This window comes from Bufo bufo, chromosome 5 (assembly GCF_905171765.1).
Source record: "Bufo bufo chromosome 5, aBufBuf1.1, whole genome shotgun sequence".
In the NCBI taxonomy this organism is placed as follows: domain Eukaryota; kingdom Metazoa; phylum Chordata; class Amphibia; order Anura; family Bufonidae; genus Bufo; species Bufo bufo.
In genome coordinates, this window is record NC_053393.1 from 138,864,547 (window position 1) to 138,892,494 (window position 27,948).

General features: G+C 44.2%; 1 protein-coding gene across 1 annotated transcript in view; it reads left to right on the top strand.

Annotated features, from left to right (window-relative positions):
- Positions 1-10,813: 10,813 nt before the first annotated feature.
- Positions 10,814-27,948, top strand: part of LOC121002431 (centromere protein L-like) — a 72,601-nt gene continuing 55,466 nt past the window's right edge. Inside the window, exons 1-2 of the mRNA XM_040433888.1 lie at positions 10,814-11,050; positions 15,193-15,315. Of these exons, the coding sequence (XP_040289822.1) occupies positions 10,814-11,050; positions 15,193-15,315 (360 nt within the window). The remainder of the gene's footprint in view (positions 11,051-15,192; positions 15,316-27,948) is intronic.

Below are 27,948 nucleotides of genomic sequence, written 5' to 3' on the forward strand. Positions count from 1 at the left end.
CTAAATTGAGATGCGATTTTTGTGGGGTCGAATATCCAGGAGCCTGAGGCGTCTCTTAGTTTATGGACATAATTATCTTGTTTTCTTTTTTTAATTCTCTGGGTGACAAATTTTGACGCTTTATCGCCATGTGCAAATATCTTTTGTTGAGAGTGTAAATAATATTTAGCCGAGGCCGTATTTAATAAATTTTTGAGGGAGAATCTAAGGGTACTAAGTTCCTCTAAATGTGTACTGAGAAGTGAGCATTTTTGTAAACCTTCTAGGTGTCTGATCTGTTTATGTAGGGAGTCCAATTGTTTTTCTCTTTTTCTTTTGATCTGTGAGCTTAAGCTTATACAGTGGCCTCTAATGAAAGCCTTGTGGGCATCCCAGAGAGTTTGAGGCGAGATGTCGTGAGTGTTATTCAGGGTGAAATATTCCTCTAGTAAAAGTTGAAGACGATCCTTTGTCTCTGGGATCCCCAGTAGGGACTCATTTAACCGCCAAGGTTTATTGTAATCCCTTGGTTGAGGTGCCGATACAGTTAAATAAATCGGGGCATGATCCGACCATAAGATAGAGCCAACGTCTGCTTCAGTACACAACCCGACATGACTTTTGGTGATAAACAGGTAATCCAAGCGTTGGTATGAGTTGTGGGCCGAAGAGTAGAAGGTATACTCAGATACATCTGGTGTGAGAGTTCGCCATGTATCAATAAGGTGAGAGTTCCACAAACTGGAGATTAGGGAACTAAGAGCTTTTTGGGAGTGCACTGACTTATGTGAGGAGGTGTCAATTAGTGGGTTTATTGCTACATTAAAGTCACCGCCAAATAATGTGATACCTTCCTGGAAGGGATTTGCCAAAGACAGGACTTTTTTGAGCCAAAGGGTTTGCTTAAAATTAGGGGCATACACGTTAATAAATGTGTATGATTGTGAGTAGAGATGTCCTGAACTATTCGCTGGCGAATAGTTCCTGGTGAACATAGCTTGTTCGCGTTCGCCGCGGCGGGCGAACATATGCGATGTTCGGTCCGCCCCTTATTCGTCATCATTGTGTAAACTTTGACTCTGTACCTCACAGTCAGCAGACACATTCCAGCCAATCAGCATCATACCCTCCCTCCCAGACCCTCCCACCTCCTGGACAGCATCCATTTTGGATTCATTCGGATAGATTGAGAATATAGTGCTATATTCGTTATATTCGTCAATTCTAGCAATACAACCATCAGGAACTCAGATCTAAGTTGTAATCGCAATGCGATTAATACAGGTTATATTAATCGCATTGCGATTTCAACTTAGAGCTGGGTTCCTAATGACCCTGTACCTCACAGTCAGCAGACACATTCCAGCCAATCAGCAGCAGACCCTCCCACCTCCTAGACAGCATCCATTTTAGATTCATTCGGAAGCTGCATTCTTAGTGAGAGGAGGGACAGTGTAGCTGCTGCTGATTTAATAGGGAAATCGATAGCTAGGCTAGTGTATTCAGTGTCCACTACAGTGCTGAATGACTCATCTGATCTCTGCTGTAAGGACAGCACCCCAAAAAGCCCTTTTTAGGGCTAGAACATCAGTCTGCTTTTTTTCCCTGTGTAATCTAATTGCAGTTGCCTGCCTGCCAGCGTGTGTGTCAGGCTCACAGCGTATACTGTGCCCACTTGCCCAGTGCCACCACTCATTTCTGGTGTCACAATAGCTTGCATTTAAAAAAATATATATCTTTTTTGACTGTAATATAATAGCAGTCAGTTGCCTGCACGCGTGTGCATTTCTGGCCCTGCCAGGGCACAGTGTCACACCAGTGCAACTCATATCTGGTGTAACAGTAGTGTACATTGAAAAAAATATAGAAATTTGACTGTGAAATAATAGCAGTCAGTTTCCTTCACACGTGTGCGTTTCAGGCCCTGCCAGGGCACAGTGTCACACCAGTGCAACTCACATCTGGTGTCACAGTAGTGTACATAAAAAAAAAACTAGAAATTTGACTGTGAAATAATAGCAGTCAGTTTCCTTCACACGTTTGCGTTTCAGGCCCTGACAGGGCACAGTGTCACACCAGTGCAACTCATATCTGGTGTAACAGTAGTGTACATTTAAAAAAAAAACTAAAATTTTGACTGTAATAGCATGAATAGGAGTTAGTTGTCTGCAAGCGTGTGTGTCAGGCCTACAGCGTCTACTCTGCCAACTTCTGCCAGTGCACAGTGCCACTCATATCTCGTGTCACAGTAGCTTGCACGCATAGTACCACTAATCTAAAAAAAAATGACAGGCAGAGGCAGGCCACCCCGCAGGGGCCGTCGTGGTGCTGTGATTCCCTTTGGCCCTAGAATAATGCCCAGTGTTCAGAGGCCACGTACCCTGAACTCGAAAAGTTCTGAGGACATAGTTGACTGGCTAACACAGGACACCCAATCTTCTACAGCTTCCGCTCGGAACCTTGACGCACCATCCTCCTCCAGCTTAGCTTCGGGCACCTCTCAAGTTACCACTCGCCCGCCTGCCGCTACCACCAACACTAGCACCACAGCCGCTTCACTTGATCTGTCAGAGGAGTTATTTACACATCAGTTGGAAGAAATGAGTGATGTGCAACCATTATTGCCAGAGGATGGAGATAACAGGGATATGTCTCAGTCAGGCAGCATTACACACATGGACGTACGGTGTGATGATGATGATGTTGTACCCGCTGCTGCTTCCTTTGCTGAGTTGTCAGATACAAGTGAAGCGGTTGATGATGACGATGTGTCCGCGGATGTCACGTGGGTGCCCGCTAGAAGAGAAGAAGAACAGGGGGAAAGTTCAGATGGGGAGACAGAGAGGAGGAGGAGACAAGTTGGAAGCAGGGGGAGGTCGTCGCAAGGAGCTAGTGGCACAGTCAGACAGCATGCATAGGCACCCGGGGTCAGCCAGACAGCACGCCAATCAACGCATGCTGTTGCCACCACCAGAATGCTGTCATTGCAGAGCTCAGCAGTGTGGCATTTTTTTTGTGTGTCTGCCTCTGACAACAGCGATGCCATTTGCAATCTGTGCCCAAAGAAACTGAGTCGTGGGAAGGCCAACCCCCACCCAGGTACAACTGCTTTGCGAAGGCACATGATCACACATCACAAACGCCTATGGGATCAACACATGAGTACAAGCAGCACACAAACTCAAAGCCGCCATCCTCCTCCTGGTCCAGCATCTTCAGCCACGTCAACCACTGCTGTCCTCCTTGCCCCCTCTCAACCATCCGCCACTCCGTCTCTCGCCTTGACCAGTTCCTGCTCATCTGCTCACAGTCAGGTGTCTGTCAAGGACATGTTTGAGCGTAAGAAGCCAATGTCACAAAGTCACCCCCTTGCCCGGCGTCTGACAGCTGGCTTGTCGGAACTTTTAGCCCGCCAGCTTTTACCATACAAGCTGGTGGAGTCTGAGGCGGTCCAAAAATTTCTAGCTATTGGGACACCGCAGTGGAATGTACCCGGCCAAAATTTCTTTGCACAAAAGGCAATCCCCAACCTGTACTCGATTGTGCAAAAGGAAGTAATGGCATGTCTGGCACACAGTGTTGGGGCAAGGGTCCATCTGACCACTGATACCTGGTCTGCAAAGCACCGTCAGGGCAGGTATATCACCTACACTGCGCATTGTGTAAACCTGCTGACGGCTACCAAGCATGGAATGCGTGACTCTGCAGAGGAGTTGGTGACACCGCCACGACTTGCAGGCAGGCCTGCTGCCACATCCTCTACTCCTCCTACTCCATCCTCTTCCATAACCTCCTTGGCTGAGTCCTCTTCTGCTGCTGCGTCTTGCTCCACATCAACGGCAGCCCCCCAGCTCCCCAGGGGCTATTCCACATCCCGGATACGGCAGTGTCACGCCGTCTTCGGGTTGACTTGCCTGAAAGCAGAGAGTCACACCGGACCAGCACTCCTGTCCGCCCTGAATGCACCGGTGGATCAGTGGCTGACTCCGCTCCAACTAGAGATCAGCAAAGTGGTGTGTGACAACGGAAGCAATTTGTTGGCGACATTGAATTTGGGCAAGTTGACACATGTGCCGTGCATGGCACATGTGTGTAATCTGATCGCTTTGTGCATAAGTACCCAGGCTTACAGGACGTCCTGAAGCAGGCCAGGAAGGTGTGTGGCCATTTCAGGCGTTTCTACACGGCCATGGCGCACTTTTCAGATATCCAGCGGCGAAACAACATGCCAGTGAGGCGCTTGATTTGCGATAGCCCGACACGTTGGAATTTAACACTCCTAATGTTCGACCGCCTGCTCCAACAAGAAAAAGCCGTCAACGAGTATTTGTATGACCGGGGTGCTAGGACAGCTTCTGCGGAGCTGTGAATTTTATTTGCCACGTTACTGGAAGCTCATGCGCAATGCCTGTAGGCTCATGCGTCCTTTTGAGGAGGTGACAAACCTAGTCAGTCGCACCGAAGGCACCATCAGCGACATCATACCATTTGTTTTCTTCCTGGAGCATGCCGTGCGAAGAGTGCTGGATCAGGCCGTAGATGAGCGTGAAGAGGAAGAGGAAGAGTTGTGGTCACCATCACCACCAGAAACAGCCTTATCAGCATCGCTTGCTGGACCTGCGGCAACGCTGGAAGAGGATCGTGAGGAAGAGGAGTCAGAGGAGGAATGTGGCTTGGAGGAGGAGGAAGACCAACCACAACAGGCATCCCAGGGTGCTCGTTGTCACCTATCTGGTACCCGTGGTGTTGTACGTGACTGGGGGGATGAACATACCTTCAGTGAGATCAGTGAGGACGAGGAACGGGACATGAGTAGCTCGGCATCCAACCTTGTGCAAATGGGGTCTTTCATGCTGTCGTGCCTGTTGAGGGACCCTCGTATAAAAAGGCTGAAGGAGAACGACCTGTACTGGGTGGCCACGCTACTAGATCCCCGGTATAAGCAGAAAGTGCCTGAAATGTTACTGAATTACCGCAAGTCGGAAAGGATGCAGCAGTTCCAAAATAAATTAAAAAGTATGCTTTACACAGCGTATAAGGTTGATGTCACAGCACAACGGGAGTCTAACAGGGGAAAAGGTGAAAGTAATCCTCCTCCTCCCACGATCACGCCGGCAAGGACAGGACGCTTTACAGACTTGTTGTTGATGGAGGACATGCAGAGCTTTTTAAGTCCTACGCATCGCCAGAGCCCTTCGGGGTCCACCCTCAGAGAACGACTCGACCGACAGGTAGCAGACTACCTCACCTTAACTGCAGATATCGAGACTCTGAGGAGCGATAAACCCCTTGACTACTGGGTGTGCAGGCTTGACCTGTGGCCTGAGCTATCCCAATTTGCGATAGAACTTTTGGCCTGCCCCGGTTCAAGTGTCCTGTCAGAAAGGACCTTCAGTGCAGCAGGAGGTATTGTCACTGAGAAGAGAAGTCGCCTAGGTCAAAAAAGTCTAGATTACGTCACCTTTATTAAGATGAATGAGGGATGGATCCCGAAGGGACTGACAGTGGGCGATACATTCGACTAAAAAAGGCCTGATGAGATGAGCTGCCTTGGGCTAAAAATGGTCCACACTCTGCTGTATTTTATCTCTGAATTCCGGATGACTTGCGTGGCTTATCCGCCACCAACTAGGGTTCAAGCCGCAATGTTTTAGGGAACTTTCTGCCTGGGAAACAAACATCAATAATAATTTTTCTGGCACGTGTACATGCCTAATTTTTCTGGCCTCTGGTGCTGCACTGTGGCTTCAAAAACCCCCCAAAAAAAAGGCACATACATGTGTCAATTCCCCTTCGTGATCGTTACCTTGTTGTGGTGAAGGGGCTTGCTTATCACAATGAAGCGACCACCTCTATGAGTTTGTTGGCAATGGCAATGTTGGCACACTCCAGATGATAAGGTCGTTGCTTCATTGTGAACAGACCAGAAGCGATCGGCTGGATAATTTTGCATAGAAAAAACATTAATTTTCTTTGTGATCATCTAAGGTGATCATTAAAGCCTACTAGGCTAACAATGGGCCCACACTGCAGAATCATTGTTTTCTGGGTCACTTAACTGTCACTGAACTACCTCAGCACGACCATAGGCTTTGAAAAACCCCCATCGCCTGCAATCTCCCAAACGTGCGCACGAGCACAGTCATAACTACACCAAGATTGACGCATAGAGGTATAAAATTTATGTCATGAGTGTGTCAACTATTGACAACTCTTTTCGGTTGTCTAAAATCTATTCCATACACGTCCCCTGATAGGGGAAATAACAGGGATTAAACTTATAGGAATAGTACTACTTAACACACCACTCATATCTGGTGGCACATTAGATTGCATGCCCAGTGCCCCAAATTTGAAGTAGGAGGACCGACCAAGCATCTTTTTCCATCTCCCGGTTCCTAAAATTGATTCCACATACACGTCCCCTGATAGGGGACATAACAGGGATTAAACTGATAAGAATAGTACTAATTAACATACCACTCATATCTGGTGGCACATTAGATTGCACGCGCAGTGCCCCAAATTTGAAGTAGGAGGACCGACCAAGCATCTTTTTCCATCTCCCGGTTCCTAAAATCGATTCCATATACACGTCCCCTGATAGGGGACGTAACAGGGATTAAACTGATAAGAATAGTACTACTTAACACACCACACATATTGGGATTGCACAGTACATTACACAGCGCATGCGCAGTGCCCCAAATTGGAATTAAGAGGACCGACCAAGCATCTTTTTCCATCTCCCGGTTCCTAAAATCGATTCCATATACACGTCCCCTGATATGGGACGTAACAGGGATTAAACTGATAGGAATAGTACTATTTAACACACCTTATAATAATAATAATAATACTAGTGAACGTAACAGGGATTAAACTGATAGGAATAGTACTACTTAACACACAGTACTGTGTTACTTTACGTTGTATTGCTAGAATTGCTAGAATTGACGAATATAGCACTATATTCTCAATCTTCGTTATATTCTAGCAATACAACCATTAGGAACTCAGATCTAAGTTGTAATCGCAATGCGATTAATATAACCTGTATTAATCGCATTGCGATTACAACTTAGATCTGAGTTCCTAATGGTTGTATTGCTAGAATTGACGAATATAGCACTATATTCTCAATCTTCGTTATATTCTAGCAATACAACCATTAGGAACTCAGATCTAAGTTGTAATCGCAATGCGATTAATACAGGTTATATTAATCGCATTGCGAATTTAACTTACCACACTCTGCGTCAACTACGTAATTTTCCATGGGAGTTTTGCCATGGCTCCCCCTCCGGCATGCCACAGTCCAGGTGTTAGTCCCCTTGAAACAACTTTTCCATCACTATTGTGGCCAGAAAGAGTCCCTGTGGATTTTAAAATTCGCCTGTCTATTGAAGTCTATGGTTGTTCGCCCGGTTCGCCCGTTCGTGAACATTTGTGGAAATTCGCGCTCGCCGTTCGCGAACAGAAAATTTTATGTTCGCGGCATCTCTAATTGTGAGCCTATTTTTCCTTTATTCATTAGATATCTACCTTCAGGGTCTATGATCTGGTCGCTAAATAGAAAGGGGACGTTTCTATTAAAGCCAATGCTTACTCCTTTCGAGTTAGAGGAGGGGGATCTACAGTGGCACCATTGGGAGTAATGAGAAAAGGAGAGGTTGGGAAATCTATCTAGCTTTAGGTGGGTTTCTTGGAGGAATAAGACATTGTCTCTGTCTCTCCTCAACACCTTAAATATATGGCGCCTCTTGGAAGGTGAGTTAAAGCCCTGGACATTATATGATGCTATCCGTAAGTCCACCATTGGGGGTGTGGAGGAGAGCCCGTCTAAATATGTTGGAAATGTATGAGGTTATGTCAGAAAGAAGGTGAGGTATATTACTGACCAGGTTATAATGCAAGATGACTTAGGCTGGATTTGGCGCAGCTTGACTCTCTCTTGGACTCTTTCTCGCGATCTAAGATCATACATAACAAAATAAACAACATAAATAACACAAGCAAAATAATGAACAGGATCACTGATCACAGTATTGGGGGGAGAACGGAATCCAACCATTTAGGAAGCCAGTCCCTACCTTATAAGAAAGTATCTGGAAGTAGGGGTCATCCAAAAAATAGACAGCCCCACCGCCAGGTACCCGACCGTGCAGGTATGACTACCAAGAAAGCATAAAGGATTAAGTCTCTGATGCTACCTGGAAGTTAAACTAAATGGTTAGCTTAATAACATTTGGCAAAGTGTCTGGATAACTTGTTTGCCACTAAAAGCTTGGAGGGTAAGTAGGGAAGGAGGAGGGGGGCTGTGGGTGGAAAGTGTGGGTATGACATCACTAGGTTGGGAAAGGGGTGAGGGTTTGGGGAGGGTAGATGGTAAGGGTAGCGGCATGAAATCTGCAACAAATCTAATTCAGACATTTTACCAGAGAGCATTGATTACGTTAATGTTCGGGAAACCTTGCAGTAATACAGTTAACTAGGGGTTAACATAAGAAAAGTGCCAGCCTTGTTTGACATAAGCATGACCGAGTTCTGGGCCTGGAAATAATTAACAAGACCTAAACTGGTGAGAGACTAGAGAGAAAACCAGAAAGCTAGAACTTTCTAAAATTACTACCAGTCTCTTTTTCACTCGGATGCAGACAACAGCTTGGTTCAGGAATAACGATCTTCCTGTGAAAAATGGGTAGCCCGTTTCAAGGGTCAGAAGTAGTCTGTGTTGATCCTCCTAGGAGTTAAAGGAGAATTCTTCCTCTTCTGGCGTTGGGCTTTTGGTGTTCTTTTGGTCTCAAATGGGGTGGAATATTGGATCGTTGGGAGCGCTGTTAGATCTTGTATGCTGTCCCAGTTATCGATCTTCAAGGGTTGTATCTCCAGATGTTTGAACACCTGGTAAAAATCTGCATGCGAATGGATGTTGTGCCTGCGGCCGTTCATGGCAAAGGAGAGACCGAACGGAAAAGTCCAGCGGTATGGGACCTTTTGGATCCTGAGCCAGTCTGTCAAAGGTTTGAGGGCCTTGCATTTCTTTAGGGTCACTGGCGCTAGGTCTTGATAGATGTTAATGGGTGCCCCATTATAATTGATGTCAGCGGCATTACAGGATTTAAAGAGGACCGCCTCCTTGTCCTGGCAGTTAAGGAAGCGGCAGATTATGTCCTTTGGTGGATCTGAAGCATTGGGTTGGGGCCGCAGAGCTCTGTGGGCCCTTTCAAGAATAACTTGCGAAGGATAGTCCTAGTAGGTCGGTGCAGATAGCCAAAATCGCGGACGGGACTTCTGACGCGGTGATAGCTTCTGGGACTCCCCGAAAACAGAGGTTGTTTCTCCTTCCGCGGTTCTCTTGATCTTCATGTGCAGTGTGAACCGCATTTAGATGATCTTGGCATTTCTTAATGCTGTCTGTGGCCGCCATTTGCCATTCTTGCATGGCGGTTTGGGCAGTTTCCAGCGTTTCCACTCTGCCTCCTTTGTGTCTCACCTCTTGTCTGAGGGAGGCCAACTCATGGGCGACTGGTTCAAGGGCTCTCGACAGCGTCTTTTTAAGGAATTTTCTTGAAATTGGTAGGCTTTGTGAGCCCATTGTTTCTTCTGTATCGCTGTCAGCGTCTGAGGCCTCATGTTCGCTCATAATAGCCTCAGCTTGAGGAGCGGGCGCCATCTTGGATTCTCTAGCGGCGCATATTGCCGCCGCTTTTTTTATGAATTTATCCATGTCTCCTTCCCCTGGTGCGTTCTTTTGATGGCGGGCAGATTCCCCTGGCTTAGGGTTCCCGATTTTCACCATGGTTGGTCGGGTGTGCTAGCGTAGGCTAGGTAGGGAGAGACTCAGTGTGACGGAGCTCAAGCGTCTCCAAATGTATCAGGGACCTCCTCCCTATGAACTTCCAGTGAGGAGTTATGATTCATATTGTCAATAGGTTTTGGAACCGCGCTGCTGGAAACTATGTGTTCCGGTCACAAGTGGATGGTACAAGGGTGTCAGCCCCTCTCCTCAACACCAAAGGATACGATCCTCCTAGATCCCCTCCTCTACAGGATTTAAGGAGATAGGCAAAATAGTGAAGCACCCTTGAGAATTTTATCATAAAAAGGTTTTATTCTACTTACAACAGGTCAGTAGACAAAAGGCATAAAAATACAAAGTGATCGTCACTTTCCTGCCCGACCCGGGTTTCGCTGCCTCGCTTCTTCAAGGGCGATGACTGAGCATGCTCACAATCAAGCCTTTTAAATAGCCCAGCTGTCTCATTATTCAAGCGGGTGTGGTTCCGATCCGTATAATATACTTTCAAAAATAACAGTTTTACATCATATAGCATAAAATCACATTCATTAATACTTTTAGTGCAATCACCTTTAAAATGTAGACATAAAAATACACACGGGAGCAGATTATTACTCCCTATTGCCAGTCCATATGTAAACCCTTTCGGGTTACCGCTAGTATTCATATTCAATATATAAATTCAGCCTCCTTATAGGAATCAACCCCCCAAATAGTCTTCTCGTATCCTAAAAATGTTCCAACTCAATCTATTATAATAGTCCTACCATCCTATACATTCCATCCACTCCTAGAATATTATACAGGTATTCTCCTTCTGCTCCCGAAACGTCACTCCGGTGATCTCTGCCCACTTTTGGAGCGTCACTCCGCAAAACGCCATCCATTCCTGGGGCGTCGCTCAGGTGGTCTCCACCCAGTCTTGGAGCGTCACTAAGAAGGACGCCACCCACTCCGGTAGCGTCATTCAGGTGTTCTCGACCCCGCCTCCACCTCTGACGCTCCTATCACGAAACGTCATGGTCCAAGAGGATGGCCCGTAACTGTACAGAAGTGAGTGAATATAGAACACAATGTGGGGTGTTAAAAAATAGATTTGTGGAGAGAGGATATGACGAGGCCAATCTAGATGTATGCATACAGAATGTAGAGATGGAAACAAGGGGAAGAAAGGAACATACAAAAGGAATAGTGGAAAAGGAAGATAGGGACTACAGATTTTCATTTGTGACCAAATTTTGCTCCATGTCAGATAACGTCAAGAAAATGGTGAGAAAAAACTGGGGAGTTTTAAAAAACGATCCAATAATAGGAAAAATAATACCCGCGAATCCCTCTTTTATTTTTAAAAAAGCGACCAACATTAGAGAAAAACTCGTACGTAGTGCCATACCCCCAGTAAACTTAAAGGTGAAAAAAGAAGGAAAATTTACTTGGTGTGGATTTTGTGCTGGTTGTAAGAATCGGAACTCTAAAGAACGTCAAATTAATATTAAACATATAGTATCTAAAAAAAATGGGGTCGAATTTCGTATAAAGAACAATTGCTCGTGCGAGAATGAGGGCATAATCTACGTACTGGAATGCCCTTGCGGGCTCCAGTACGTGGGACGGATAATTAGGAAGTTGAAGGTTAGGATACAAGAACACCTACGGAACATCAGAAAAGGCCTAATGACCCATAGTGTATCAGCACACTTTAAATTATTGCATGGAAAAAATCCGTATGGGTTAAAATTCGCCGGAGTAGAAACTGTTAAGCCACACTGGCGTGGAGGGGACTCGCTGGCACAAATCAATAGAAAAGAGGTGGAGTGGATTTACCAGCTAGGGACCCTACAACCCAGTGGGCTCAACATCGAATTTGACCTAAAACCATGCTTACTGTAAAGCGATCTTACCGGTGACGCCGTTCGGCTGCTCTCTACCTGGCCTCCTAAGGACCTTCGGGTGACGTCAGGTTTTCTGGCTGCTCCATTGGACCATGACGTTTCGTGATAGGAGCGTCAGAGGTGGAGGCGGGGTCGAGAACACCTGAATGACGCTACCGGAGTGGGTGGCGTCCTTCTTAGTGACGCTCCAAGAGTGGGTGGAGAGCACCTGAGCGACGCCCCAGGAATGGATGGTGTTTTGCGGAGTGACGCTCCAAAAGTGGGCGAAGATCACCGGAGTGACGTTTCGGGAGCAGAAGGAGAATACCTGTATAATATTCTAGGAGTGGATGGAATGTATAGGATGGTAGGACTATTATAATAGATTGAGTTGGAACATTTTTAGGATACGAGAAGACTATTTGGGGGGTTGATTCCTATAAGGAGGCTGAATTTATATATTGAATATGAATACTAGCGGTAACCCGAAAGGGTTTACATATGGACTGGCAATAGGGAGTAATAATCTGCTCCCGTGTGTATTTTTATGTCTACATTTTAAAGGTGATTGCACTAAAAGTATTAATGAATGTGATTTTATGCTATATGATGTAAAACTGTTATTTTTGAAAGTATATTATACGGATCGGAACCACACCCGCTTGAATAATGAGACAGCTGGGCTATTTAAAAGGCTTGATTGTGAGCATGCTCAGTCATCGCCCTTGAAGAAGCGAGGCAGCGAAACCCGGGTCGGGCAGGAAAGTGACGATCACTTTGTATTTTTATGCCTTTTGTCTACTGACCTGTTGTAAGTAGAATAAAACCTTTTTATGATAAAATTCTCAAGGGTGCTTCACTATTTTGCCTATCTCCTTAAATCCTGTAGAGGAGGGGATCTAGGAGGATCGTATCCTTTGGTGTTGAGGAGAGGGGCTGACACCCTTGTACCATCCACTTGTGACCGGAACACATAGTTTCCAGCAGCGCGGTTCCAAAACCTATTGACTTGACTTTGCCAGTGTGAAACCTACCACACTATTCCGGGACCAGCAGCAGCGCAAGTAATTGTCCGTGTTGGGACACAGGACTGACTTTCTGTTTTATTTATGATTCATATTGTGTTTTTGAAGTTTTTGCTACCATACCTAAAGGGAGGGAGAGTGGGATCCTCCCATGTTGTGGGAGGGGAGTGACTGAGCAAGGGTTTAATTGCTCGTACGGGGCAGCAGCTAGAGTCTTTCTTCTGAAGGGAGGTTTTGACGTGTGTCATGTTGGAAGAGACCAGGAAACCCAATGGCATCACTTGCTCCTATGTGACTGCAGCACCAAGGCCTACACATCTATCCGGTAACTGACTTTTGCGTTATCTGCTAATTCTGATTGTACTACCACCTGTATTTGCATCTCTGACCATTGTATATATCCTTTGTGTATATAGTGTTGTTGTCTAGTCTGCCCTTTAATATATAATTTAATCTTTGGTTGTTACAAATCCACACGTCTGTGTCTCGGTTTAACGTTACATGCTACCTGGTTTGGTTTCTGGCCTAGTATAATCCCGTTACCTAACGAGGAATTTGTGGCAGTCTACCCGGTTACATTTTCCCTGAGGAAGCCGATGCGAAACACGTGTTGGGATGTTTTTGGAGGAGCACACTTCTTGGTCTGTATACTATTATGTATTATTGGCAGTGCCATACTTTGGTTTATAATTATATTAACTCCTGCTACATGCTTACATTACTGTCTATGTGACCTATGTTGTGGCTCCTTCATGTGGCTGATCTGTCGATATCATATTATATTTGTAAATTTTAACTTATATTTAATAAAATATTGATTTATTTTTATATAAATTTGGGTATGTAGTTTGCTTGATATTTATTTTTCGTTTTTTTTAGTCTACCTGGCAAGCAGAGCGACGTTTTACTGGGGCAATGAAAGGACTCTCTTAGCCTATCAGGGTTGTGAGCAAGTGTTGTGCCACACCGGAGGTCGTGTGGGTCATCCTCTCTCACTCCCTATGGCGCCCTGTACCAATGTGGACGGGGGGTGTCTGTGTAAAACTGTGCCAAGCTGACCTTACATACCAGGAATGTCACATCTTGGTGAAAGTGAAGAGACCGTACCGCGTGATTTAGACTTAGTAGTGATGTCAGGTGGGGCTGCGAGGTTCGGTTCATCACACCAGGTCTGTTAGGTCTATTAGCGGTAGACGTAAAATCCTGCATTCTCTCTTTCAGCTACTCAAGAATCTTAGGGGTTTTCCTTTCATCTCACTCCCAAGGGTTTGCTGACTTCCTTTGGGGTCAAAGCTCACTGATACTGACTCACAAGATAAGGAAGCTACTCTCACAGCAGCCCTGCTTCATCTCCAACTGACTTGACTGAATGAACTCAAAAAAAGGCCAAGCCTAAGAGTTTAGGTTCCTCCCTCCTCTAGAAACATCTCAAAGGCAAAATTAAATGGGTTCTCTAGGAATTTGGTATTGATAGCCAATCCTCAGGGTAGGTCATCAATATCAGATCAGTGGGTATCTGACTCCCAAAACTCTCGCCAATGAACTGCTTGAAGAGGTCACACCACTCTCTGGAGCTCTGGTGAGCTGCAGTCTCCTCACAGATCACCAAGCACAGTGCTGTGCATTGTATAGAAGTTGTGTGTGGTATTGCAGCTCAGTCCTATTCATTTGAATGGGACTGAGCTGCCCCTTGGCCATGTGACCAATATACAATGATTATTTTTGGCTTAGTGCTACAGCCCTTTTGAAGTCTGATATTGATTACTTATCCTGAGAAGGTCATCAATATCACATTATCAGATACATTTTTTAACCCATAGTTTAGTTTACAGGCCATGTTTATATTATTTAAAGTCACAACACAGAACTCTCTCTGTATTGACATAAATTACTGTAAAATCAGAAATATAGTAAGACATATAAATCTTCATCCAATATGCTCTAGACAGTCTTAAACTGCTCTAGATTTATCACAGTGACTGATGCTGGATGATAAATCTGGTGAATCTTTAGATTGTCAAATCTTACTTTATACCAACTATTAGTGGGTATAGCCTTATCTGTATATATATATATATATATATATATATATATATATATATAGGGGGTAGTTTATCATGAGGGGAGTATTTGAAGTCACTTTTCCTTGAGTCTGTGTTGGAGTACTTTATGCCACATTTATCAAATGTCTTATGTTGTTTGATAAATTTGTCTCATCCTTAAGCCTAACACTTAAGGTGTCTACTCCAGTTTTTCAATTCCACCCTTCTACTCGAGTGAGATTGCAACTTTTTTTGGTGACTTTTTAAATAAGTCTCAATGATAAATCTGGAGTGAAACTTATTAATATAGCTAACCACGCCAATTTACCCACCCAGACAATTTTTGCACAAGTGAGCCAAAAAAATAGCAAAAGTTTAATTTAGTGACTTTTTGAAGCCGGAGTTCTGGAGTTAAGGTATGACAAATCAGAGCCATGGTGTACAGTATAATGTTTTTTCTCTCTTATCTCTAGCAGTACAACAGAGCTGTCATTAAATCCCTACTCTCCAATGACCTTGCCCCAGTCTACACAGCAAAGCAGAAAAATGAGCAGCAGAAAACAGGAAGTAAGCCTATTTTTACTGTTATAGTGTCAGTGAGAAAACAAGAATATTAAAAGGCTTGTAATTGATGATATTCCCTTTAACAGTTTCTAGGAAGTGCCAGTTATAATCAATTAAGTGAATGGGGCTGAGCTGCAATACCGTGTACAACCGCTATACAATGTACAGCGCTCTGCTTGGTAAGCACGGAGAAGCCTTCAATGCTCACAGAAGTGCTGCTGCTGATCAAACAGCTGATCATCAGGGGTCCTGGGTGACAGACCCCCACTCATCAAATACTGGTGACCTATACTGAGGATAGGTCATTAGTGTTGGTTGAGCACCAAAGTGCTTGTGTGCTCTGGTGCTCGAGTAGAACACTTTCTGATGCTCTACAGAGCACAATGGAAGTCCCTGAACATTAAACCAGGCACCCCTGTTTTGAAGGGGGGAGGGTGTCGGGACTATAGTTAAGCTTAGGAGTCCCTGCTCTGACTCCATATATAGCTATGTCCATATATGGAGTTAGTGCTTAAAGACACCCAGTGTATTTAAATCTAATTTAGCCTCTATTTCTGAAAAGTTTCTGGCGACATTTAAACTCACAACCTTCTACATTACAGCCAAAAATCTTAACCACTACACTATAGAGCTGCATGGTCAGTTGCTTTAAAAAAAAATAAAAAAAATAATGAGACATCTGCTGTATTGGAATACTTACTAGTAGTTAGTTTTCCTATATAGCAGAAGTCTCATATTTTATTTCTTTTTAGTAATTGGCCATGCAGCTCTATAGTGTAGTGGTTAACATTCTGGGCTGTGATGTAGAAGGTTGTGAGTTCAAATCCAGTCAGAAAACTTTCAGAAATAGAGGCAAAATTTAATTTAAACATATATTTAAGTTTTTATCCATAATATATTTACATATATTATTATATATTTAGAATATATAATATATTAGAATATATAATAATCACAGGTCGGCACTGCTGTATATGGTCACGGTGCACGAGTCTATGGGATGGCGTCCCAATGTAGAATCAATGAAAAAGACCGGCACTCGCTGTTGATAATTCTTTCTTTGTATTTATTCAGTCACATGTACAGGCAATAAGTGACGCGTGCGTTTCGGTGCTGCCGCACCTTCCTCAGACTTATCTAAGTCTGAGGAAGGTGCGGCAGCACCGAAACGCACGCGTCACTTATTGCCTGTACATGTGACTGAATAAATACAAAGAAAGAATTATCAACAGCGAGTGCCGGTCTTTTTCATTGATAATATATTAGAATATATGTAAATATATCATATGTAAATATATTATGGCTAAAACATCAGTAGTAGTTTCCCACATATCATGCATTCATATATATCAGAAGTATGATTTTATCTATCTATATATACACTGAACAAAAATATAAATGCAACACTTGCACCTTTATATGCCACACCTGTGAGGTGGGATGGATTATCTTGGCAAATGAGAAGTGCTCACTAACATAGATTTAGACAGATTTGTGAACAATATTTGAGAGTAATGGGTCTTTTGTGTATGTAAAAAATTTTCAGATCTTTTAGTTCAGCTAATGCAAAATGGGAGCAAAACCAAAAGTGTTGCATTTATATTTTGTTCAGTGTATATATATATATATATATATATATATATATATATATATATATATAGTAATTACACATTTTTTACAATTACTAAAAAAAAATTGAAAATATATCAATTTAATTTAGCCTCTATTTCTGAAAATTTTCTGACAGGATTCTAACTCACAACCTTCTACATTACAGCCAAGAATGTCAACCACTACACTATAGAGCTGCATTGCCAGTTACAAAAAAAAAGAAAAAAAAAAGAGACTTCTGCTATATAGGAATACTTACTACTAGTCTCATATTTAGTTTTTTAAGAGGATGGGCATCCAGGTCTATAGTGTAGTGGTTAAGATTCTTGGCTGTAATGTAGAAGGTTGCGAGTTTGAATCCTGCCAGAACATTTTCAGAAATAGAGGCTAAATTAAATTTAAAATCACTGACTCGAGCACACGCAATATTTGACCGAGCATAGCGATGCTTGAGTTGAACTGGTGTGCGGCCGAGCATGCTCGCCCAATGCTATAGGTCATCAGTATTAAAGTGCCGGAAAGCCCTTAGTGACCACCAATGCGCTTTTTTACTGATGTAAACAACAGAGGTTTTAGCTAAACAGCTGGCTTTAATCAATCATTACAATAACCCAAAATGGTGCATTAAAGACTATAACTTGTCCTGCAAAAAATAAAACAAGTACATTGATGAAAAAAAAAGTTATAGCTCTTGGAATGCGATTTAAAAAAAAAATTGTGTGATCACTGTAAATGTAAATGGTTAATGTAAATTGAAACAATAAAAGCCGCAATGGTTTGAATAAGTAGGTGCTAAAGTTTTCACATTTTCTTTTTCTTAGGAAGCTATTTACAGTGCAAGTACTACGCGATGTGCATTCATCTTACAGTGATTCCAGCTCCAGTCCCAGGAAAAGATTTGTATATTTCTAAAAATCTGCTTCTTTCTTTTAAAGAATTAAATGCCTGAATATTCTATGAGTATATATGGATCTTTAAAATATTGTGAAGTTGACATGATTTTGATATAGGCTGTCAAAACCTTTTCATAGTCACCATAGTATTGTGAAAAATTGATAATTTTCTTCAGTGGATTCTATTTTCCTATGTATCTTTGCTTCAATTTATTTATAACATGTTTCTGGTTAAATATTAGTGTTGAGCGAAGTTTAGTAAAATTAGATTCAGCAGCTTCACTGTAAAAAAAAACAAAAGAAATAGTACTTACCTGATCCATTTGCTTGCAACGAGCCGAACGCTGCCTTCTTACTTTAAGGTCTGGCGTGAAATCTTGATTAGTCCGATATGATGTCATCACGCTAGTTGGCATGCGGGATTTCAGCCAAGATTTTCAAGCACTGTTTCAGGTTAAATCGATTTACTACCGCACAAGGAAATTCGGCTTCGCTGCGAATCTAATTTATCCTGAAATTCGGATCTTGGACTTCGATTCGCTCATCACTATTAAAGATGTATTGGGTTTGACTATAAAAAAAATTATACTAGAAATATATGAATTTGCTTCGCCAATGTTACGCCACTTAAGCCGCTCACATTATACTGGAGGCTGAAATATGACATTTTAACCTTTGTTGCCTTTTACGTAAAAACACGGCTCCATAATAAGGGATTCATATACATTTCAACATTTAAAGTGTAGTTTGACTTTCTACACCTACAGTAACATACAGGGAAATGTAAAAGTATTCCAATAAACATTTTATTTAATTTGATTCTTTAAAACAAGCTGATACCAGAGCAGAGATTTATAGGAAATTTGAATTTCCTGCAACTTCCGTGTCAGCCCACAATAGAACATATAGTATACTGATTACAAATTATTTTTTTCCCATACAACAGAACATACAATATATGCACATGTGAACTTCAAAAATTGGAAATTATTTTTTAATTATTATTATTTATTATTAAAGCACCATTCCATGGCGTTATACATATAAAAAGGGTACACAGTCAGGTCCATAAATATTGGGACATCAACATAATTCTAACATTTTTTGCTCTATACACCACCCCAATGGATTTGAAATGAAACTAACAAGATGTGCTTTAACTGCAGACTGTCAGCTTTAATTTGAGGTATTTACATCCAAATCAGGTGAACGGTGTAGGAATTACAACAGTTTGCATATGTGCCTCCCACTTGTTAAGGGACCAAAAGTAATAGAACATAATAATAATCATAAATCAAACTTTCACTTTTTAATTCTTGGTTGCAAATCCTTTGCAGTCAATTACAGCCTGAAGTCTGGAATGCATAGACATCACCAGACGCTGGGTTTCATTCCTGGTGATGCTCTGCCAGGTCTCTACTGCAACTGTCCAGTTCCTGCTTGTTCTTGGGGCATTTTCCCTTAAGTTTTGTCTTCAGCAAGTGAAATGCATGCTCAATCGGATTCAGGTCAGGTGACTGACTTGCCCATTGCATAAAATTCCACTTATTTCACTTAAAAAACTCTTTGGTTGCTTTTGCAGTATGCTTTGGGTCATTGTCCATCTGCACTGTAAAGCGCTGTCCAATGAGTTCTGAAGAATTTGGCTGAATATGAGCAGATAATATTGCCGGAAACACTTCAGAATTCATCCTGCTGCTTTTGTCAGCAGTCACATCATTAATAAATACAAGAGAACCAGTTCCATTGGCAGCCATACATGCCCACGTTATGACACTACCACCACCATGCTTCACTGATGAGGTGGTATGCTTAGGATCATGAGCAGTTCCTTTCCTTCTTCATACTCTTCTCTTCCCATCACTCTGGTACAAGTTGATCTTGGTCTCATCTGTCCATAGGATGTTGTTCCAGAACTGTGAAGGCTTTGTAGTTGTCGTTTGGCAAACTCTAATCTGGTCTTCCTGTTTTTGAGGCTCACCAATGGTTTACATCTTGTGGTGAACCCTCTGTATTCACTCTGGTGAAGTCTTCTCTTGATTGTTGACTTTGACACACATACATCTACCTCCTGGAGAGTGTTCTTGATCTGGCCAACTGTTGTGAAGGGTGTGTTCTTCACAAGGGAAAGAATTCTTCGGTCATCCACCACAGTTGTTTTCCATGGTCTTCCAGGTCTTTTGGTGTTGCTAAGGTCACTGGTGCGTTCCTTTTTTTTAAAAAAATGTTCCAAACAGTTGTTTTGGCCATGCCTAATGTTTTTGCTATCTCTCTGATGGGTTTGTTTTATTTTTTCAGCCTAATGATGGCTTGCTTCACTGATAGTGATAGCTCTTTGGATCTCATCTTGAAAGTTGAGAGCAACAGATTCCAAATGCAAATAGCACACTTGAAATGAACTCTGGACCTTTTATCTGCTCATTGTAATTGGGATAATAAGGGAATAACACACACCTGGCCATGGAACAGCTGAGAAGCCAATTGTCCCATTACATTTGATCATTTAACAAGTGGGAGGCACAGATGCAAACTGTTGTAATTCCTACACCGTTCACCTTATTTGGATGTAAATACCCTCATATTAAAGCTGACAGTCTGCAGTTAAAGCACATCTTGTTTGTTTCATTTCAAATCCATTGGGGTGGTGAATAGAGCCAAAAATTTTAGAATTGTGTTGATGTCCCAATATCTATGGACCTGACTGTACATACATAATGAAAAACAATTACAATAAGCACAAACAATACTAGTTACAAACTGGTACAGAAGGAGAGAGGACCCTGCCTGGAAGGGCTTACAACCTACAAGGGATGGAAGTAGATCAACACAGTAGGTGAGGGTAAAGCTGGTCATGTTGGTACAGTGGTAGCAGGGTTATTGTAGGTTGTAGGCTTGTTTGAAGAGGTGAGTTTTCAGGTTTATTTTAAAGGTTTCCACTGTAGGTGAGAGTCTGATATGTTGGGGTAGATAGTTTCAGAGTAAAGGGTATGTATGGGAGAAATCTTGAAGGCAATTGTGGAAAAAGGTGACAAGAGGAGAGTGGAGAAGGCGGTCTTGTCAGGATCAGAGATTATGTGTGGGGAAGTATCAGGAAAGTAGCTCAGAAATGTAGGGACGGGAAAGATTATGGATGGCCCTGTATATGTACTTGTTAGTATTTTAAACTGATTTCATTGAACAATAGGAAGCCAGTGAAGGGATTGGCAGAGGGGAGAGGCAAAGGAATAACAAGGGGAGAGGTGTATTAGTCGGGCAGCAGAGTTGAGGATAGATTGGAGGTGTGCAAGGGTGCGAGATGGAAGGTCACAGAGGAGGATGTTACAGTAGTATAGGTGGGAGATGATGAGGGCATGTACAAGCATTTTTGCAAACTCCTGATTGAGAAATACATGGATTCAAGAGTTATTTTTGAGTTGGAGGTGGCAGGTGGTGGAAGGAGCTTGGATGTCTGTTTTAAAGGACACGGCAGAATCAAATATTACACAAAGGCAGCAGACTTTGTATACCGGGAAGACTTGACTGTGATAGAAAGGTCTGTTGGAGGGGTTGATTTTAAACTAATCTGTTTTAGGATAAAAACTCTTAGGGCCAGATTTATCATTACACTTACATCTTACTCCACTTTTACATATGTCCAAAGTCACTTTTGGCTAAGTCAGATTTATTAATGGTTGTTTAATACTGTGATAAATGTGGTTTGACGGTAGCAGTTTATCTTTCAGTAAGCGGCTTTACAAAAGTAGCACGTCTTTACGAAAAAGTCGCATGTTCTATTAAAAAGTCGCATAGGATAAGCATGGTCCTCACTGGAGTAAAATTGTGCTTTGCAACTTTTTAAATTGTCGCAATAGTAAATCTGTCTAGAGCCCACTTCTAGAAAACTGGCGAGCATAGCGCGGAGCCAATAAAAGTCGTAAATTTTTGCGCAGTTTTAGCGATTGCGCAAAGAATTGCGACTTTTTTACTTCATTATTTTGACTTGAGCTAATGATAAATCTGGCCCTTAAGAATGTAGATCAATTGTAATATGCTGTGTATTGAAAAACCCATGCACAAATAAAACATGTATTAAAAACAGAAATGTGAATAACACCATTTACATATAACAAATGAATCAATATGGATCTGATATTTAGAGGTGTGAATTATCCTATAGGCTGCTTTATTGCAGTTTCATGTGTTAATGCAAAAAAGTAACACTATCATAAATACAATTCTACAGGGTGGGCCATTTATATGGATACACCTTAAAAAAAAATGGGAATGGTTGGTGATATTAACTTCCTGTTTGTGGCACATTAGTATATGTGAGGGGGGAAACTTTTCAAGATGGGTGGTGACCATGGTGGCCATTTTGAAGTTGGCCATTTTGAATCCAACTTTTGTTTTTTCAATAGGAAGAGGGTATTGTGACACATCAAACTTATTGGGAATTTCACAAGAAAAACAATGGTGTGCTTGGTTTTAATGTAACTTTATTCTTTCATGAGTTATTTACAAGATTCTGACCACTTATAAAATGTGTTCAATGTGCTGCCCATTGTGTTGGATTGTCAATGCAACCCTCTTCTCCCACTCTTCACACACTGATAGCAACACCGCAGGAGAAATGCTAGCACAGGCTTCCAGTATCCGTAGTTTCACATCTCGTATCATCTGAAGGCAATCGTCTATGCTGTGAAGATGTGCAGCACCTGAAACTACGGATACTGGAAGCCTGTGCTAGCATTTCTCCTGCAGTGTTGCTATCAGTGTGTGAAAAGTGGGAGAAGAGGGTTGCATTGACAATCCAACACAATGGGCAGCACATTGAACACATTTTATAAGTGGTCAGAAACTTGTAAATAACTCATGAAAGAATAAAGTTACGTTAAAACCAAGCACACCATTGTTTTTCTTGTGAAATTCCCAATAAGTTTGATGTGTCACCATTCCCATTTTTTTAAGGTGTATCCATATAAATGGCTCACCCTGTACATGCATTTTACTGGACTGCTTTTCAACAAAGTAAAAATAGAGAATTATATAGTATTTAAAAAATGATATTATCATGGGTAAACTGGTCTTAAGTAGAGTTGAGCGAACACCTGGATGTTCGGGTTCGAGAAGTTCGGCCGAACTTCCCGGAAATGTTCGGGTTCGGGAACCGAACCCGACCCGAACTTCGTCCCGAACCCGAACCCCATTGAAGTCAATGGGGACCCGAACTTTTCGGCACTAAAAAGGCTGTAAAACAGCCCAGGAAAGAGCTAGAGGGCTGCAAAATGCAGCAACATGTAGGTAAATCCCCTGCAAACAAATGTGGATAGGGAAATGAATAAAAATAAAAATAAAATAAATAAAAATTAACCAATATCAATTGGAGAGAGGTCCCATAGCAGAGAATCTGGCTTCACGTCAGCAGAGAATCAGTCTTCATGCCATAGCAGAGAATCTGGCTTCACGTCATCCACCACTGTAACAGTCCATTGTCATATATTTAGGCCCCGGCACCCAGGCAGAGGAGAGAGGTCCCGTAACAGAGAATCTGGCTTCATGTCAGCAGAGAATCAGTCTGCATGTCATAGCAGAGAATCAGGCTTCACGTCACCCACCACTGGAACAGTCCATTGTCATATATTTAGGCCCAGGCACCCAGGCAGAGGAGAGAGGTCCCGTAACAGAGAATCTGGCTTCATGTCAGCAGAGAATCAGTCTTTATGTCATAGCAGAGAATCAGGCTTCACGTCACCCAACACTGGAACAGTCCATTGTCAGATATTTAGGCCCAGGCACCCAGGCAGAGGAGAGAGGTCCCGTAACAGAGAATCTGGCTTCATGTCAGCAGAGAATCAGTCTTCATGTCATAGCAGAGAATCAGGCTTCACGTCACCCAAAACTGGAACAGTCCATTGTCAGATATTTAGGCCCAGGCACCCAGGCTGAGGAGAGAGGTCCCGTAACAGAGAATCTGGCTTCATGTCAGCAGAGAATCAGTCTGCATGTCATAGCAGAGAATCAGGCTTCACGTCACCCACCACTGTAACAGTCCATTGTCATATATTTAGGCCCAGGCACCCAGGCAGAGGAGAGAGGTCCCGTAACAGAGAATCTGGCTTCATGTCAGCAGAGAATCAGTCTTCATGTCATAGCAGAGAATGAGGCTTCACGTCACACAAAACTGGAACATTCCATTGTCAGATATTTAGGCCCAGGCACCCAGGCAGAGGAGAGAGGTCCCGTAACAGAGAATCTGGCTTCATGTCTGCAAAGAATCAGTCTTCATGTCACAGCAGAGAATCATGCTTCACGTCACTCAACACTGGAACAGTCCATTGTCAGATATTTAGGCCCCAGCACCCAGGCAGAGGAGAGAGGTCCCGTAACAGAGAATCTGGCTTCATGTCAGCAGAGAATCAGTCTGCATGTCACAGCAGAGAATCAGGCTTCACGTCACCCACCACTGTAACAGTCCATTGTCATATATTTAGGCCCAGGCACCCAGGCAGAGGAGAGAGGTCCCGTAACAGAGAATCTGGCTTCATGTCAGCAGAGAATCAGTCTTCATGTCATAGCAGAGAATCAGGCTTCACGTCACCCACCACTGGAACAGGCCACTGTCACATATTTAGGCCCAGGCCCCCAGGCAGAGGAGAGAGGTCCCATAACAGAGATTCAGGCTTCATGTCAGCAGAGAATCAGTCTTCATGTCATAGCAGAGAATCAGGCATCACGTCACCCACCACTGGAACAGGCCACTGTCAGATATTTTTAGGCCCCGACACCCAGACAGAGGAGAGAGGTCCCATAACAGAGATTCAGGCTTCATGTCAGCATAGAATCAGTCTTCATGTCATAGCAGAGAATCAGGCTTCACGTCACCCACCACTGGAACAGGCCACTGTCACATATTTTTAGGCCCCGGCACCCAGACAGAGGAGAGAGGTCCCATAACAGAGATTCAGGCTTCATGTCAGCAGAGAATCAGTCTTCATGTCATAGCAGAGAATCAGGCTTCACGTCACTCACCACTGGAACAGGCCACTGTCACATATTTAGGCCCAGGCACCCAGGCAGAGGAGAGAGGTCCCATAACAGAGATTCAGGCTTCATGTCAGCAGAGAATCAGACTTCATGTCATAGCAGAGAATCAGGCTTCACGTCACCCACCACTGGAACAGGCCACTGTCAGATATTTTTAGGCCCTGGCACCCAGACAGAGGAGAGAGGTCCCATAACAGAGATTCAGGCTTCATGTCAGCAGAGAATCAGTCTTCATGTCATAGCAGAGAATCAGGCTTCACGTCAACCACCACTGGAACAGGCCACTGTCAGATATTTTTAGGCCCCGGCACCCAGACAGAGGAGAGAGGTCCCATAACAGAGATTCAGGCTTCATGTCAGCAGAGAATCAGTCTGCATGTCATAGCAGAGAATCAGGCTTCACGTCACCCACCACTGGAACAGTCCATTGTCACATATTTAGGCCCAGGCACCCAGGCAGAGGAGAGAGGTCCCATAACAGAGATTCAGGCTTCATGTCAGCAGAGAATCATTCTTCATATCATAGCAGAGAATCAGGCTTCATGTCACCCACCACTGGAACAGGCCACTGTCAGATATTTTTAGGCCCCGACACACAGACAGAGGAGAGGTTCATTCAACTTTGGGTTGCCCCGCAATATAATGGTAAAATGAAAATAAAAATAGGATTGAATGAGGAAGTGCCCTGGAGTACAATAATATATTGTTAAGGGGAGGTAGTTAATGTCTAATCTGCACAAGGGATGGACAGGTCCTGTGGGATCCATGCCTGGTTCATTTTTATGAACGTCAGTTTGTCCACATTGGCTGTAGACAGGCGGCTGCGTTTGTCTGTAATGACGCCGCCTGCCGTGCTGAATACACGTTCAGACAAAACGCTGGCCGCCGGGCAGGCCAGCACCTCCAAGGCATAAAAGGCTAGCTCTGGCCACGTGGACAATTTGGAGACCCAGAAGTTGAATGGGGCCGAACCATCAGTCAGTACGTGAAGGGGTGTGCACAGGTACTGTTCCACCATGTTATTGAAATGTTGCCTCCTGCTAACACGTTCCGTATCAGGTGGTGGTGTAGTTAGCTGTGGGGTGGTGACAAAACTTTTACACATCTCTGCCATGCTAACCCTGCCCTCAGAGGAGCTGGCCGTGACACGGTTGCGTTGGCGACCTCTTGCTCCTCCTCTGCCTTCGCCTTGGGCTTCCACTTGTTCCCCTGTGACATTTGGGAATGCTCTCAGTAGCGCGTCTACCAACGTGCGCTTGTACTTGCGCATCTTCCTATCACGCTCCAGTGTAGGAAGTAAGGTGGGCACATTGTCTTTGTACCGGGGATCCAGCAGGGTGGCAACCCAGTAGTCCGCACACGTTAAAATGTGGGCAACTCTGCTGTCAGTGCGCAGGCACTGCAGCATGTAGTCGCTCATGTGTGCCAGGCTGCCCAGAGGTAAGGACAAGCTGTCCTCTGTGGGAGGCGTATCGTCATCGTCCTGCGTTTCCCCCCAGCCACGCACCAGTGATGGGCCCGAGCTGCGTTGGGTGCCAGCCCGCTGTGAACCTGCTTCATCCTCATCCTCCTCCACCTCCTCCTCATCCTCGTCCTCCTCGTCCTCCAGTAGTGGGCCCTGTCTGGCCACATTTATACCTGGCCTCTGCTGTTGCAAAAAACCTCCCTCTGAGTCACTTCGAAGAGACTGGCCTGAAAGTGCTAAAAATACCCCTCTTCCTCCTGCTCCTCCTGGGCCACCTCCTCTTCCATCATCGCCCTAAGTGTTTTCTCAAGGAGACATAGAAGTGGTATTGTAACGCTGATAACGGCGTCATAGCCACTGGCCATGTTGGTGGAGTACTCGAAACAGCGCAACAGGGCACACAGGTCTCGCATGGAGGCCCAGTCATTGATGGTGAAGTGGGGCTGATCCGCAGTGCGACTGACCCGTGCGTGCTGCAGCTGAAAATCCACTATGGCCTGCTGCTGCTCGCACAGTCTGTCCAGCATGTGCAAGGTGGAGTTCCACCTGGTGGGCACGTCGCATATGAGGCGGTGAGCGGGAAGGCCGAAGTTACGTTGTAGCGCAGACAGGCAAGCAGCGGCAGGATGTAAACTCCGGAAGCGCGAACAGACGGCCCTCACTTTATGCAGCAGCTCTGACATGTCGGGGTAGTTGTGAATGAACTTCTGCACCACCAAATTCAGCACATGCGCCAGGCAAGGGATGTGCATCAAACCGGCTAGTCCCAGAGCTGCAACGAGATTTCGCCCATTATCGCACACCACCAGGCCAGGCTTGAGGCTAACCGGCAGCAACCACTCGTCGGTCTGTTGTTCTATACCCCGCCACAACTCCTGTGCGGTGTGGGGCCTGTCCCCCAAACATATGAGTTTCAGAACGGCCTGCTGACGTTTACCCCGGGCTGTGCTGAATTTGTGGTGAAGGTGTGTGGCTGACTGGATGAGCAGGTGGAATAAGAGGAGGAGGAAGCTGAGTAGGAGGAGGAGGAGACAGGAGGCAAAGAATGTTGCCCTGCGATCCTTGGCGGCGGAAGGACGTGCGCCAAACAGCTCTCCGCCTGGGGCCCAGCCGCCACTACATTTACCCAGTGTGCAGTTAGGGAGATATAGCGTCCCTAGCCGTGCTTACTGGTCCACATATCTGTGGTTAGGTGGACCATGCCACAGATGGCGTTGCGCAGTGCACACTTGATTTTATCGGATACTTGGTTGTGCAGGGAAGGCACGGCTCTCTTGGAGAAGTAGTGCCGGCTGGGAACAACATACTGTGGGACAGCAAGCGACATGAGCTGTTTGAAGCTGTCTGTGTCCACCAGCCTAAATTACAGCATTTTATAGGCCAGTAGTTTAGAAATGCTGGCATTCAGGGCCAGGGATCGAGGGTGGCTAGGTGGGAATTTACGCTTTCTCTCAAATGTTTGTGAGATGGAGAGCTGAACGCTGCCGTGTGACATGGTTAAGATGCTTGGTGACGCAGGTGGTGGTGTTGGTGGTACATCCCATGTTTGCTGGGCGGCAGGTGCCAACGTTCCTCCAGAGGCGGAGGAAGAAGCCGAGGCGGCGGCAGCAGCAGAAGAGGCCGAGGCGGCAGCAGCAGAAGAGGTAGCAGGGGGAGCCTGAGTGACTTCCTTG